The following is a 15,411-nucleotide window of genomic DNA, read 5'->3' on the forward strand; positions in this document are numbered from 1 at the left end:
ATAGTCCTTCAACCAATCAGACCACAAGAGGCGTGATCAACAGGCATTGACCCATCGCTTCTCTATCCGTCATCGTGTTAAACTCGCCAATAGTGCGCCAGGTGGATAAGCCAGTCTGTGATTGGTTCCCGCAAAAGTGTAACAGACGCAGGATAAATGAATGTACATGTTTTCAGACTGAGCTGCAGGGCGAAATCAAATCGCTGGGTTTAGGATGTTACAGCTTTTAGACGCTCTCAATGCAATAGCGGCGTGCGCTCGTGACGTAGCTCCGCCCACATGATACGCCACCAGCCGCTCAGTTTTATTCAGAAAGACTCAGTACAGCGTATCTGTCTTTAAATATGATAAAACTAAATATGATAAAACTAAAGACTTTTCGGAGATATGAAGGATGCAATAATACTGTATAGGTACTCAAGATTTACATGAAATTGACAGAAACTGTGATATGTTAACTGAACCACATCAATTTATTTATAAACAAGTTTATTTGACAAAAGAAAAAAAGTTGTGATAAAGCATGAACATGTTTTTTTTTTACAGTTGCCGTTAGTTATAATTGACAGGTTAACTTGCAGTGTTTTGTGTGCATGTTCAGTAAAGTGAGTACATTTCAAACGACATGTAACAGACAAAGCAATAGTGACACATGGGCTGTATCCAAAATTGCCCTCTATACCCTTAAATGGTGTCCGAAACTATAGTGGACGTTATCGAGTGCCCTCATTCAATCCCACAGTGTACTGCAATAACGAGTGCATCAGAAGACTTTACAGGAAACATACAGCAAAGTGGAGTAGAACTTTGTATTATTAGTTGAACTGTTACTCTGTAATATATAAAAGATATAAAGGAAGAACATGCGATTTTTGGACAAGTAATGTACAGTAAAAACTGCCAGGCATGTGTTAAATTAGATATTGTAGCAAAAAACAAGCACGTCCTGCCTCTTTTGCTTATTTTCTGTTATCCGGGAGTGACGCGCGATGACCCCCTGCCAAGATGGCAACGGCCAGCTCGTCCCTACTTTACGCTTCAAAACTGCTCTTCAGAATCCTATGGGTGACGTCACGGACACTACGTCCATTTTTTTTTACAGTCGATGTTTAAATTAGATACTGTAGCAAAAAACAAGCACATGATTATATAAAAAGGAAGTATTGAGTGTTTCAAGAGGAATTTGGAAACTCTGATTTACAATCTGATTAATCACATTGAGCTTGATGTTACTGATAAGGTAACAATTCTGTCCACAGAATACAGGTCTAATATCCTTAACTGAGGTGATACTGGTGTGATCTTTAACCAAAGAATCCATGGAAAAAGACGCAGACGGTGAGGAGGATAATAGCGTTAGCGTTGACCACGTTTCTCCATAGAGGTTTCTCAGTGGTGTCGGTGAGCTTCAGCTTCATCTCCGCCTCCTGTTCTTTAGTCAGTTTCGGGGCATTGCCTTGATCAAAGCCACAGAACCAGTTGTAGGCCTTCTTACAACAGCCTGGTTCCTCGCGAACCTCTGCAGGGTCAAGAGACAAACGGAAACAGTTGCCTATCTCAATTCGAGCAGCCGAGTCTGTAGCCATTTTCAAAAAACATCTAAAGACGCATCTCTTCCAGCAGCACCTGACCAATCAAGAATAGCACTTAACATTCTATTCATTCTATTCATTTTTCTGTCTGTCTAATTTATTTAAAAAAAAAAAAAAAAAAATCCTGTGTGTTCTGTGTTAGATTAACTGAGACTTGTTACAGCACTTGCATACTGTAGCCTCTGACTGTTGTAGTTGCTTCTATTGCTCTCATTTGTAAGTCGCTTTGGATAAAAGCGTCTGCTAAATGACTAAATGTAAATGTAAATGTAAATGTTGTTATTGGTTGTTAAAAACTAATATATGTTACAATGTGATTTACACAAATAAGACGTGCCTGGATCAACATATTTTGTTTTTCCTAGAACAAATTACAATCTAGTCAGTTAATCATGGCCATAATAACCTAGTCTCAGTATCAGACGGCACACCCACAGACACCCACAGTCCATTCACTGAGCCATGAGATACACGTTGCAAACAAAACTGGTGAGTGCTCCCTGTGCTACCTATCAATGATTATGTATTTGGTGGCTTATGCAGACGTACCATCGGTTTCCATCGAATCCTGGTCGTCAGTCCAGTCATCTAATTCCAGATCTATCCTCTCCTCAGTGTTGTTCCTCAAACTCCAGCAGAGCCTGTACAGCTGCACAACAACAAGGGCCACAGAATGAGGGGCCGTGACAGAGAAGTTGCTTTTTTATAGGTAGAAATATAGTTATACACTTGCTTCATAGACTTCTATCCATTGACAAACTTAATGCATCCTTTCTGAATAAAAGTATTAATTTATTTAAAAAGAAAAAAATCTTCTCATCCCAAATGTGTGAAATATAGTATAATGTTATAGACAGTGTATATAATATGTGTGATTCAAGTGAAATAAGAATATTTAATATATGGGGAAAAAATTCTTTAAATGAAAAATATGGTGGTACAGAAGCATGATTAATAACACTGTATAATACTGAAAAGTTTTGTTATAAGAAGAGCATAATGTTATAGACAGTGTATATAATATGTGTAATTCAAGGGAAATAAGAATATTTAATATATGGGGAAAAAATTATTTAAATGAAAAATATGGTGGTACAGAAGCATGATTAATAACACTGTATAATACTGAAAAGTTTTGTTATAAGAAGAGCTTACATGTTTGTCGTCAATGGGTTTGGTCACGAGGGAGATGCCCAGTATCAATATACAGGACAGGCTGAAGAGGATGAGTGCAAAATAGAGGTAGTGCACACCACAGATGATCGTGGGACAGTTACTGGGGCTCACGCAGCTACCCGTGCCATAAGCAAACTCGGTTATCATACGAGCCAGACCCACCAACAGACCAATACACAACCCGTAGAAAGCGCCCTGTGAGGGAATATCAGCATTATGTGTCAAAAGAAAAAAAATCAACAGCAAGATTCTTGACCGGTTTTGAGAGAGAAAAAAAATGTAACAAGCAAAATGGAAACAAAAATATATGAAACTTTACAATGTGAAGGACTGACTCACTGGTTCATTGACTCTCTTGCAGAAAATTGCGAGGATAAAGACAGCGGCGATGGGAGGAGCCAGATAACTGGTTACGGACTGCATATAGTCGAAGAGCTGGCCGCTCTGACCCGACTGAACGATGGGGATCCATGCAATACTCACGCCGATCAGAAACAACATGAACAACCTGCACGCAAAAACACAAGCATCTCAGATCCTATTCACATCATTTTCTGCTCACAAGGTCAGAATTTCAACACATACAAACAGACACGAGAACGCACCTCCCAGCAATCATGAGCTCCTTTTCTTTGGCTTTGGGACGGATCTTGGTGTAGATGTCCATGGTGAAGAGAGTGCTAGCGCTGTTAAAGATGGAAGTGAGTGAACTCATCAGAGAGGCCAGCATGACGGACAACATCAAGCCTCTGAGACCTTCAGAAACACACAGCAGTTTAGACCCATAACACCAGACAGATCAATCAAAGCATGTATAGAGATAGAAATATCAGGATGTTACCGTTTGGCATCAGGTCCACCACTAGTTTAGGATAAGCAATATTAGTGCAGCCCACACTGGTTCCACAATAGTAGTCACACTCGTTTGGATCCACACATGCAATCTCATCTAACACAAACAAGAGAATATACACAAATATTAGTTTCCCTAATAGTCTTTCACTATTTACTGACCTTCTGATGCACATTTCATACAAAACATCACAAAAATGGGTGCGCATTACTTTTGGATTGACAGAATTTCTTGTCACAATGTCCACATACCATTTCCACTAAATCGAATTGTTCTGGAATCATGAATTTCAGATTTACCCTTGACTCGTTTGGACTAAATCCCCGCCCATGGAATAAACAAAAAAAAAAAAGGTGCGAGGCCTGGTTTAGCTGCATTAGAGAAGACAGTGTTGTCGCTATGTTGAAGAGATGCTGTTTTTCCAAAACTCGTTTGACCTTCCCAAGGCTGGCGAACTTAGAATGGTTAAAATTTATTTTAAACACTGTTCCTGAACATTGAAAGCCCAACGTTTAGATCTGTGCTGCACATTTTACGGAGAACAACTTCCAGGACCACTACGCACAAAAGCTTCTCCTGAAATGAAGCAGTTCCCACTTTGTCAGGACAATCTGTGGATCACAACTTGTAAGTATGTCTTATTATTTGTAGTTGAATTTTCTATTAACAGTTCCAATTATAAGTTTTATGTTGTTGCTATGATGTAAACAAAGGGCAAAGCTTTGCCTCCGCTAGCCTGCTAGCCAACATTAGTGTTGATATAGTGTTTACTATAGCTTTTTTAAGCTCTCGCTTTTGTAAGGCTGTTCACCGCTACTTAGAACAATTAACCATGGTTTTGTGATCGATTACTGTTTACTGATTATCATGATTAAATGGTGTATAACATTGTATCTAAAATGTTTAAGTAAAAACAACACACCACTCTGAAGCGGCCTGTGAAATCCGTGCTTGCAAAGTTAAGTCACTCTGAATCAGGATTGAATTAGTTTGAAAATTGACGGCATCCTTAATATTTACATCTAGTAGAGCTCACGGTTATAGAGGGGTGTGACATTTCCCAAACACCCGCTAAGCGGTGGGCAATCACAACACACTGGGCCAGCTAACCAATCACAGCACATTTTGTATTTCGGAAGGAGGGGCTTAATTTAAAATGTCAGGTTCGAACCAAGGAGAGAGGTGCTGTAATAATGTAAAATAAGCTTGATCAAAAATCAAGCATGAAAGTATATTTTAGTACACCCCGAAAACAAAATCAAGACTTTGTAAAAGGGCATAATGGACCCTTTTAATTCCGTTTTAGTTTGATACATTTTAGTATTACAACTTAAACTTATTTTATTTCAGATACTACAACAATTGTAATTTTCAATTACTGTAAAAAGCAAAAGTTTTCCATCTAATTTTAATTTAAGCTTTAGCTCACTGCTTAACTACCGTGGTACGATGCGTTGAAGAAATCACGACTGTGTCCCGAAAACGCAAATTTGTTGTTCAACCACGTTGGTTAAGGATTTCATGTAGCTGGTGTAGTAATAACTTCTTTTCGTTTGTTTGAGATCAAATTAATGCCAGATTTTTTGCTAAAATTACAGACATGGCATCTGAAGTCTAATTCAAAAATTGTTCAGTTATTTTGCTTTATTTCCAGATTTAATCAAGGCTCGTTCTTAAGTAATAGTGCTCGTACGCACATACACGCTCTTCAAAAACAGTGCTTTAAATCTCTTGACAAACTAAAATATGTAGGCTATGACAATGTATATATTCGAAATAAAAAATATAGATGTCAGCTTGCTTATTTTGCTCAAGATAAGGATGAATTAGGTCCACATGTCATAAAAACAAGAAAGTATGCTTCTAAGCACAGGTCGAGAGCTGTCAAGAGTCTAATTCTAACAAAACCTAGTTGGCCATATACATCACCTCAAACATTAATGTTGCCATATAATATCACTCAGTCAGGATTCAGTCAGCATATTTGCTAACATGTAGGCTTACAAAATAGTTAATCCGTTTATTACCCAGCTCAGCCAGGATGCTGCCAATCTTTCTCACCTGGGTACAGCACTCTGCTGATCATGCCAGGGAAAACCATGAGGAACATGGGCAGAAGTTTGAGATAACCACACAGGATGCAGCCAGCTTTCACATGAGACAGGCTCTTGGCAGACAGACAGCGCTGCACAATCACCTAAAACAAGATGGAGTGTTTGTGTGAATAACCCTGAGGAGCATTTTAGTGCTCAGAATTAGTATGGTTAAAGGACTGATTTAAAACTTTATAGTTTTAACTTTTTATATATATGTGTGTGTTTTTAAAAGATTAAAAAACATTTTTTTATGTTTTTGTAAGAAGTCTCTTAAGTTTACAAAGGCTGCATTTATTTGATCAAAAATACAGTAATATTGTGAAATATTAATAGTTTACAATAACTCTTTCCAGTTGAATATATTTTAAATGTAATTTATTCCAGTGATCAAAGCTGAATTTTCAGCATCATTACTCTAGTCTTCAGTGTCATCCTTCAGAAATCATTCTGATATGTTATGATGAATTTGATATTCAAGAAACATTTCTTATTAACAATGTTGATATATTTCTGTGGAAATCCTAATATAGCATTCTTTAATGAATAGAAAGTTCAAAAAAACATAATTTATTTGAAATAGAAATCTTGTAAAAGTCTTCACTATCACTTTTGATCAATTCAAAGTGCATGTCCATGCTGAATGAAAGTATTGATTTCTTTACAAAAACCTTACTGGCCCAAATTTTTTAATTTTTCTGCTTGTCATTTCGTTCAAAATTGCATTTATACTTATACATTTCATATAATATATATCTAAGGTATCATAATTTCCCACATAAAACATATCAGGCACCCCGGGTTAAAATGATCCAGAATCACCACTGCATAGAGAAATAAATAAAAAAAACAGGCGCAAATAAAACAATTGTTGAGATGCAGGTAATGTACGTCATGATATAATAAACTTTGATGGCTGTATTTTTCTCTATAATGCCAGAATATTGATAAAAGAATATTGAATACTGTTCGTGAAAACATAAACATCTGCCGATATGACAATTTTTGGAAAAAATCTTCCCTAAACAATAACCTCCCCTCAGAGGAAGAACATCCTCATCACAATATAAGTGACATGAGTGAATCTGTTTATGTCTCCATGTGTCTTTTGAAGCTCAAATGTTGATATATTATAGATTTTTGGTAATGTCACCCAAATTACCCAAACTAGGGCAACCAAACATGGGACATCTGAAACAGTTAAGCTTTAAGTCTTGTTAATGGACTGTTGAACTAACATAACCGTGGTCTGTCCGTGAGTCTGTTTAAACTTAGACGCGCTCTGGGTAAAACAAGAAACACTCTGTTTATTCTGGGAAACTCAAGATAAAAGTGCAGTTTGTGACACAGAAGACATGTGTCAGTTGTGTGTGTGAATGTCTTAGCACGTTAAACACAATGCTTATGTTTAAAAAATTAAAAAATACAGAATAAAGCTTTAAGAGAAAGTAGCCACAATCTAGAGAGTGTAACTGCATAAATAGGAGTCAGCAGCCTTGATAAATGATCAGTACCTGGTCAGTGCAAAAGTACCAAGTAGCCTGGATAGTAAGACCAAATACCATTCCAGGCCAGGGCAGATTGCCGGTAATGGGGTCTCTGAAAAGGTGGAATGAGTCCGCACGAGGGGTGTAGCAAGATTCACTGATGTTTACACCCACCACTGACGGGATCGCATTCATATAACGGTCCTTGAAGTTCTCATAGCCTCCGACCTCATTGAATGCTGAAAGAAAACGTTTCGGTTACTAACGTAACCTCGGTTCCCTAAGATGAGGGAACGAGTATTGCGTTTTGCTAAAACGCTATGGGGGAATTCCTTTCCTCGAGATATTGAAGCAAATTTTTATCCAAAAATACCATGTACACGCAGTGCAGCTGCACAGCTCTCAGCAGGAAGCAGCTGCGTGCTGATTGGCTGTGCTGCTGCAACTGCAGCAACCTATGGCGAGACCGTGGGGCGGGACGGACCAATCAGGTCCTTCCAAATTCCCGCCACAAGGGGCAACAGAATTTGCATAGCCAAGGGTATATAAGACCCACTCTCGCAAGGTTAGTCAGGTTAATCGACTGAAGCGACTCCTGAGCAAGTGAGCAAGCACGGCAAGCAAAACGCAATACTCGTTCCCTCATCTTAGGGAACCGAGGTTACGTTAGTAACCGAAACGTTCCCTTACGAGAGTACTCTCGTATTGCGTTTTGCTAAAACGCTATGGGGGACCAATGCAAAACGCCGTGCTTGCTTAACGGCTCTAACGCCGACGACACCAAACCCAGGCCAACCTAGGTGGGCCCGTAATATGATATCAAGAAGTCCCAAAATGAGCCAGACCTGAGTCAAGCCCTTAATGAGAATGAACACGATATACGTGTAATATAATATATAGACCGGACATAGTCGGGCCAGGAATAATGAATGGCCAGATAATTCGAGCCGTATAAGGAATGTGCTATGACTTATACAATACTTAACCCAGACCGGACTTTTCGAGCCTTAAGGGGTTAAAACTGTACACAGCAAGAAGCCCAGCCTATAAGGCCGGGACATCTAATATAATCTGATAAGTGGACGGGGAGGCCCAGCCTGCCGCCACACATATCATTTAGAGAAATGCCAATAGACCAAGCCCACGAAGAGGCCATGCCTCTAGTAGAATGGGCTTTAATGCCTAAAGGGCAGCTGAGATCTTAGACTCATAAGCCAACGAGATAGCATCTACTATCCATCGTGACAAGGTCTGCTTTGTAACCGCGCACCCTAAGGTGCAGCCGCCAAAGCATACAAAGAGCTGTTCAGTTGCCTAAGCAGCGGAACGCTCCATGTATATCCTCAGCGCTCTGACAGGACAGAGCAAATTAGCATCTTCTTCATCTATCGGTGATGAAAGTGCTGAGAGTGAAATGACCTGTGCTCTGAACGGAGTCAAAAGCACTTAGGTACATATCCATGTCTTGGTTTGAGGACGACTTGAAGTCGTTTGGCCCAATTCCAGACACGAAGGCGCTCACAGAGAGCGCGTGCAGATCACCCACTCGCTTAACTGACGATCGCCAGCAGAAAAGCGGTCTTTAGTGACAGGAGCTTAAAGCTCACCGAATGCAGAGGCTCAAGTGCAGAGCTCTTCATGACATCCAAGACACTGGACAAGTCCCATATAAGGACTGAAGAGGGGGCGAGGTGGGTGAAGCCTTCTAGCCCCTTTAAGGAAGCGAACAATGTTAGTCCGTTCACTTGAATGTGATACGCTGCTATAGCAGCCACATAATTTTGAGCGTGGAGGGGGAACGACCCGCGTCCAGAAGCTCTTGTAAAATATAAGCACTTCTGACACTTCACAATCCTGTGGGGTCAGACTTCGCGCTTTACACCAGTCCGAAAAGACTGACCATTTGTCTGAATAGAGCCGCCTGGTCGCGGGGGCTCTAGCTTCAGTAATGGTATTCAATAATTTTTCAGAGAGGTTCTCATGTACCCGCTGATGGGCCAGACATGAAGCGCCCATCGATCGGGACGGGGATGCCAGATCTGCCGTCCCGCCTGCATGAGGAGGTCTCTCCTCAGCGGGACCGGCCACGAATCTGCATCCGAAATCTGATTCAGTAGTGAGAACCAAGGTTGATTTCTCCAAAGCGGGGCTATTAAAGCACAGCGCATCTGCTCTCCCTAATCCTCTCTATGACCTATGGTAACATTGAGATTGGGGGAAAAGCATAAAGAGGAAGGTTGGGCCATTCGTGGGCCAACGCATCCTTGTGCTTGGAGAATTATATTCGGCATTGAGCATAGCCTTGTGAGGCGAAAAGATCCACTTTTGCCTCTCCAAGAACTGCCCCAATTGTCTGAATTGCACCTGGACAGCATGTCCGGACCCGAATTCAGAATGCCTGGCACATGAGTCGCTCTCAGCGTATTGTGCTCTGCCCATATTAGGACTTCTTACGCCATTGTGTGCAGATCGATTATTTTCAGACCGCCTTGGCAATTTATATAGGCTACCACCGACCTGCTGTCCGTTCGGACCAGGGCATGGTGGTGCTTTATGTACGGAAGGAAAGCTCTTAGCGATAGCGTGACCGCTTTCATCTCTAGACAGTTTATATGAAGGCTCTTCTCCGAGTCTGACCAGAGACCGGAGACTGGCCTGCCCTCATGAAGGGCTCCCCAACCTAGGTTGGATGCATCTGTCGAGATAACTTTCCACTTCGTAACAGTGCCCAAACTCACGCCCGTCTGGTACCAGACGGGATTTTTCCAAGGAGCCAGAGCCAACACACAGCTGTGGTCTACCTTGATTTGCAATCGGCCCGAGAGCCATGCGTGAGCTGGAACGTGGCGATTCAGCCAGTGCTGTAGGGGGCGCATGTGCAACAGACCCAGTCTGAGAACTAGCGCCGCCGAGGCCATGAGACCCAGCATCCTCTGAAAGTGTTTGAGAGGAATGCGTGCACCGGACCTGAGGGAAACCGCTCGGATCTGAACAGAGAGCGCACGCTGTGACGTCAGTCGCATGCTCATCTGCAGTGAGTCCAATACTGTTCCCAGAAACGAAACTTTCTGTGTGGGAGACAATAAACTCTTGCCACGTTGATTCTGAGTCCCAAGCATTCTAAATGGTTGAGAAGCCAAGATCTGTGGTTTAATAACTATCTCTGACGGAGCTATTCTGAGCCAGTCGTCGAGATAATTGAGAATTCTCATTCCCCGAAGCCTCAGCGGGGTTAGCGCCGCTTCCATGCACTTCGTGCGGGGAGTCAGAGATAGACCAAAAAGGTAGCACCTTGTATTGGTAAACTTTTCCCCTTGAAGGCGAATCTCAAGAATGGCCTGTAATGAGGGGCTATTTGTATGTGGAAAAGGCATCCTTTAGATCCACAGTGAAAACCCAATCACCCGGCGGATGTGCGCGAGGATTTGTTTCATTCTCAACATTCTGAACGGGCGCTTCATAAGGGCTTTGTTCAGATGTCTGAAATCTAGAATGGCCTGAGACCACCCCCCTTCTTTTGGCACAAGGAAGTAGCGACTGTAAAAGCCTGACTCGCTCTGTGAGGGGTGCACGGTTTCTACCGCTCCCTTAATTTAACAGTTTGATATTTCGGTTCGAAGCACGTGACTCATGTCACTTCTCACCGCTGTCTCTACCACAGTGCGAAAGCACGGTGGTCTGCGAGCGAACTGTAGCGAGTAACCTTGTTATCGAAGCCAAGGGTTGAATTAATTTGTGGGGCGGGTCACTGAGTAACAGGGACCTGTTAGCCCGGATGCATTGTGCTAGTAGCACTGTGAGAGGCGGCGTGCACTGAATGGTGACGCACGCCTTATTGGGTCGCCTTGGAAGTGGCGCTTACCAAGGGGATTGTGTTTGTGTACAGAAGAGCACGTTGCTCACGGGCTCATAAATAGTAAATAGGGAAATAGTGTTCCCAGCCGCCTGAGTGCAGGGGGCCGGAGAACGCAGAATAGTGGCGAACGCTTTGTGTCGCCGGGGAAATGGTGCATGTGTACAGGCGAGCGCGTTTGTTGCGGGCTCGTCGATTGTAGGAATAATGTTTCCAGCCGCCTGAGTGCAGGGAGCTGGGGAACATAGGGAAGTGCTTGAGTGTAGGGGTACAACTTTGATGTTGGCACCTGCCTACAGACGAACTCGTAACACTGTGTTTAGATAGTGTTACTGTAAAGTGGACGCATTCTTGCGGATTAGTCCACGTGCACGTTAGCGGCAGGGCTAATGGATAGCGCGTGCTCTGCAGGCGCGGGTCTACCTAGCCACTAGAAAGCTCTGATTCATTGTAAATAATGTGTGGTGGCGCGCACTGTATAATGGGCGCCACTACATTAGAGTATTCGCGGCGTACGCCAGCGAGCGAATTCACAGAGGTAAACGCATAACAGCGTCAATGTGCAACTGAGCATGTTTGGCCACAGGCTAGTTATTGCAATGTTACATCTCCAGTCACCTGAACTAAGGGAACTGGGAGAATATCAGGTTTATTGAGTGATTTGTGGCACTGAATTAACAGTGCTTATGCAGGAGTGCACACTATGTAGTGGACACATTGCCTACAGTGTTGAACCACTCCAGCCGCCTGAATAGGGGAACTGGGAGAAGTGATATTTGAGGGGAAAAAGGCGCAAGCTTGGCAGCCATTTTATGACCTCGTTATGCTCAGACGGAGAGCGCGTGTTATGACGCGCTCTCGTCTGCGAACGCGCGCTGTGCAGAGAGCGCGCGCTGCCATATAAGGCTATTTACCTTTGGCAGCAAGCGCGCGCTGCAGCGAGAACGGCTGTGACGTAAGCGCGTTCTCGATATATCCAGCAGCCTGAGTTCGCATGTCTCTCCTCTAGCATTCTCTGCCCGCGGCATATCAGGGCGGCGGGGCGAGAGAGAAGGAAGAGTGAGGAGAGCTTATGTTGAGTTCACTCGTGTGTAGAAGTGCACATCTTCCATCCGCGTGGCGGCAGTATCACATTCTCTGTCAGCGGCCATTTCAGGGCGGCGGAGTAAGAGAAGAAGCGAGTGAAAAGCCCCGTATGCCCGCGGCGCCATTAGTACGGCGGGAATAACATTCTCTGTCCACGGCCATTTAGAGCGGCGGAGGAGAGAGAGGGAGGCGCGTGGAGAGCTCCATATATCTGCGGCGTCATCAGCGCAGCGAGGATATAACCTTCTCGGTCCGCGGCGCGTTTCAGCGCGACGGAATGAGAGAAAGGGAGAGCTCTGTATGTCCGCAGCGGGGATATAATGTTCTCTGTCCACGGCCATTTAGAGCGGTGGGGATGAGAGAGGAAGGAGTGAAACTCTGTATGCCCGCGGCGTCATCAGTGCAGCTGGGAAAACCTTCTCCGTCCGCGGCGCTTCTCAGCGCGACGGAACGAGAGAAAGGGAGAGCTCCGTGGGGTATCACATTCTCTGTCCGCGGCGCCTTAGCGCGACGGAACGAGAGAAGAGGAGCGCTCCGTCTGTCCTCGGCTTTATTTGAAGCGGCGGAGGACCAATGTTCTCTGTTCGCGGCGTAAACACGCGGCGGCACGAGAGAAGAGAGGTGGAGAGCTAGAAGCTCTTAGAAGTGGCGTTGGCAGCAACGCACATATCATAAACACACATACATAGTATAAAGGATATTTTAACGCCGGATGGCGCAGCTGGAAGGCAGGCTGAAGGCGGAGAATCCGACATCCTCAGGCTGCGTGTTCCGCTGGGTGCGTGTCGACGGCGGGCTTCGATCCGGAGCTCAGCGATTGCAAGTCGCTGAAGAAGAATTAATCTGACTAACCTTGCGAGAGTGGGTCTTATATACCCTTGGCTATGCAAATTCTGTTGCCCCTTGTGGCGGGAATTTGGAAGGACCTGATTGGTCCGTCCCGCCCCACGGTCTCGCCATAGGTTGCTGCAGTTGCAGCAGCACAGCCAATCAGCACGCAGCTGCTTCCTGCTGAGAGCTGTGCAGCTGCACTGCGTGTACATGGTATTTTTGGATAAAAATTTGCTTCAATATCTCGAGGAAAGGAATTCCCCCATAGCGTTTTAGCAAAACGCAATACGAGAGTACTCTCGTAAGGGAACGGTTGATGTTGAAGCAAGTAGTCGTTTAGCAGACTTTTTATTAAATCCAAAACGTACAATAAAGAGTGAATGGACGTACCAAAGCCCATGAGAATGAATGATCCCGCAACCATGATGATGGTCTGCAGGGTGTCTGTGTAGATGACTGCAGCTAGACCACCTGTAGGAGAAACAGTGAAGATTTCTCAAAGAAAATCAACTTAGCAACTGAAAAATAGACAGTAGAGAGACACTGCACATATAGGTAGGATTCATTTCATAGGATTCAGCATTCATTTTGGGTTAGAGATCGCAGACCAAAACTAGACCAATCAGCTATGAGTAAAGTGACATGTATCTGATGCACTAAATCTCTTGCTCTAAATGAAAGCAGTTTAGAGTGAAATAATTTTAGAGACAAAACTGCCCATCTTTTGCTGCTAATTATTATATTTTATTGTAATGTATAATATAGTCATATAATTATTATATTAATGTTCAATCTTCCCTCGGGTCGACAAGAAACGTAAAAATTGAGTGTTCATCGGAGCGGTCCAAGACCCTAGAATTTTTGTTGCACTTAAACCACGAATACACAAATGTTTTTTTCCTGGATTCGAGGAGTTAGGTTAAAGTAACAAATTTAACCCCCGTAGGAATTAATGGGATGCGAGGAATGCTTCAGTACACATAGAAAAACCTAAAAATGTGAACTGAAAATGCTAAAACTTTATCAAAAATTATTCTATAATGTCTACATGTATCTGAATGCATACACTCTAAAAAAAAAAAGGCTCGTAATCATAGGGGAACCTTTTTTAGTGCTATATAGCACCAATTTTGGTGCTTCAGTGGTTCTTCAGCGGTTCTTCAGAGGTGCTATATAGCACCTTAGTCAAAGAACCGGTGAAGAACCGGTGAAGAACCTCTGAAGAACCGCTGAAGAACCTCTGAAGAACCGCTGAAGAACCACTGAAGCACGGTGCTATATAGCACTGAAAAAGGTTCCCCTATGATTACGAGCCAAGAACCATTTTTGGTGCAATATAGAACCTTTTTTTTTTTTAGAGTGTACTGAAGAGAAACTGACTTTAGGACCAAGCAAAACAGGCCATTTAAGGTCATCTAGTGGCAAGAGTCATGAAATATTTCTTCGGCAAAGCAAGATATTTTGAGCTGAATTAAAAGGGTTATGCATGAAATTGTATTTCTTGAAATTGTAGTTATTTTGAATTTAAGTTGAAAGAATATGCTTAAATGATTATTTATTGATAAAATCTAGAAATTTAAAGGTAAAAAAAAAAAAAAAAATCTCCAAAAACAAATAATTTAAAAGTAGAAAAAATATTATCTAAATGAAATGAAATAAGCTTTCTGGACAAGAAAAAAAAAAGCATAATTGTAGGGCTTTGGGTCATTTTGACCCGCGAGGGAAGGATTTGTTACAAAGAGTGAGGGTCAAACTTTTAAATTAAATTTGGTTTTAAATTAATATAAATATATATAAATGCAAGCTTTACTATATAAGCTTTTAAACAGATTAAGCTTATGTTTATTATTTTGAGCTCTTTGTGTACAGTTTATTAGTGGGCTGATTCCTGAGATAAACCCATTATACAACAGACCAAAAACTTGCCTTGCACAGGCTTATCATCCATTGTCAGAATGGGCAATTACTCATAACACAAACACATCACGCTATAGTAAGCATCCCACCACATGGTCCTACAACCCTGGACTTTACTCTCTATTGTATAAGCTTCAGGGACCATATAAAAAAACATTTGGAATGCAGGGAATGTGGGTATGATGCAAATATACTGTATGCAAATGATAAATTACTACTATATATATATATATATATATATATATATATATATATATATATATATATATATATATATATATATATATATATATATATATACAGTATATATATGTACTCACACACCTGTGGTCATACACTATATAGTGCAATGTGTCAGTGTAAAGTTTGCAGTACGTCAACAGACCTGTTACTGTATAAAGAGCTGTAATCAGCAGCAGAATAATCACGGCCAGGTAAATGTTCAGTCCCAGAGCCTGGTTGATGAAAATGCCTCCTGCAAACATGTCCCCCTGAGAGGTGGAAAAGGGAGAAAAATTATGTG

The 15,411-nt window shown here is 42.4% G+C and overlaps 1 protein-coding gene across 1 annotated transcript in view; it reads right to left on the minus strand.

The window, feature by feature from the left end:
- Positions 1-451: 451 nt before the first annotated feature.
- The window catches only part of LOC307118516 (sodium/glucose cotransporter 1-like), a gene marked incomplete at its 5' end in the record, with an annotated part of 43,768 nt that continues 28,808 nt past the window's right edge, over positions 452-15,411 (minus strand). Inside the window, 10 exons of the mRNA XM_079804159.1 lie at positions 452-1,519; positions 2,142-2,241; positions 2,748-2,963; positions 3,108-3,276; positions 3,374-3,524; positions 3,610-3,717; positions 5,683-5,818; positions 7,229-7,440; positions 13,362-13,442; positions 15,274-15,379. Coding sequence (XP_079660285.1) covers positions 1,305-1,519; positions 2,142-2,241; positions 2,748-2,963; positions 3,108-3,276; positions 3,374-3,524; positions 3,610-3,717; positions 5,683-5,818; positions 7,229-7,440; positions 13,362-13,442; positions 15,274-15,379 — 1,494 coding nt within the window. The 3' untranslated portion in view covers positions 452-1,304. The remainder of the gene's footprint in view (positions 1,520-2,141; positions 2,242-2,747; positions 2,964-3,107; positions 3,277-3,373; positions 3,525-3,609; positions 3,718-5,682; positions 5,819-7,228; positions 7,441-13,361; positions 13,443-15,273; positions 15,380-15,411) is intronic.

Source organism: Gobio gobio (genome assembly GCF_949357685.1).
Source record: "Gobio gobio genome assembly, chromosome: 22".
In the NCBI taxonomy this organism is placed as follows: Eukaryota; Metazoa; Chordata; class Actinopteri; order Cypriniformes; family Gobionidae; genus Gobio; species Gobio gobio.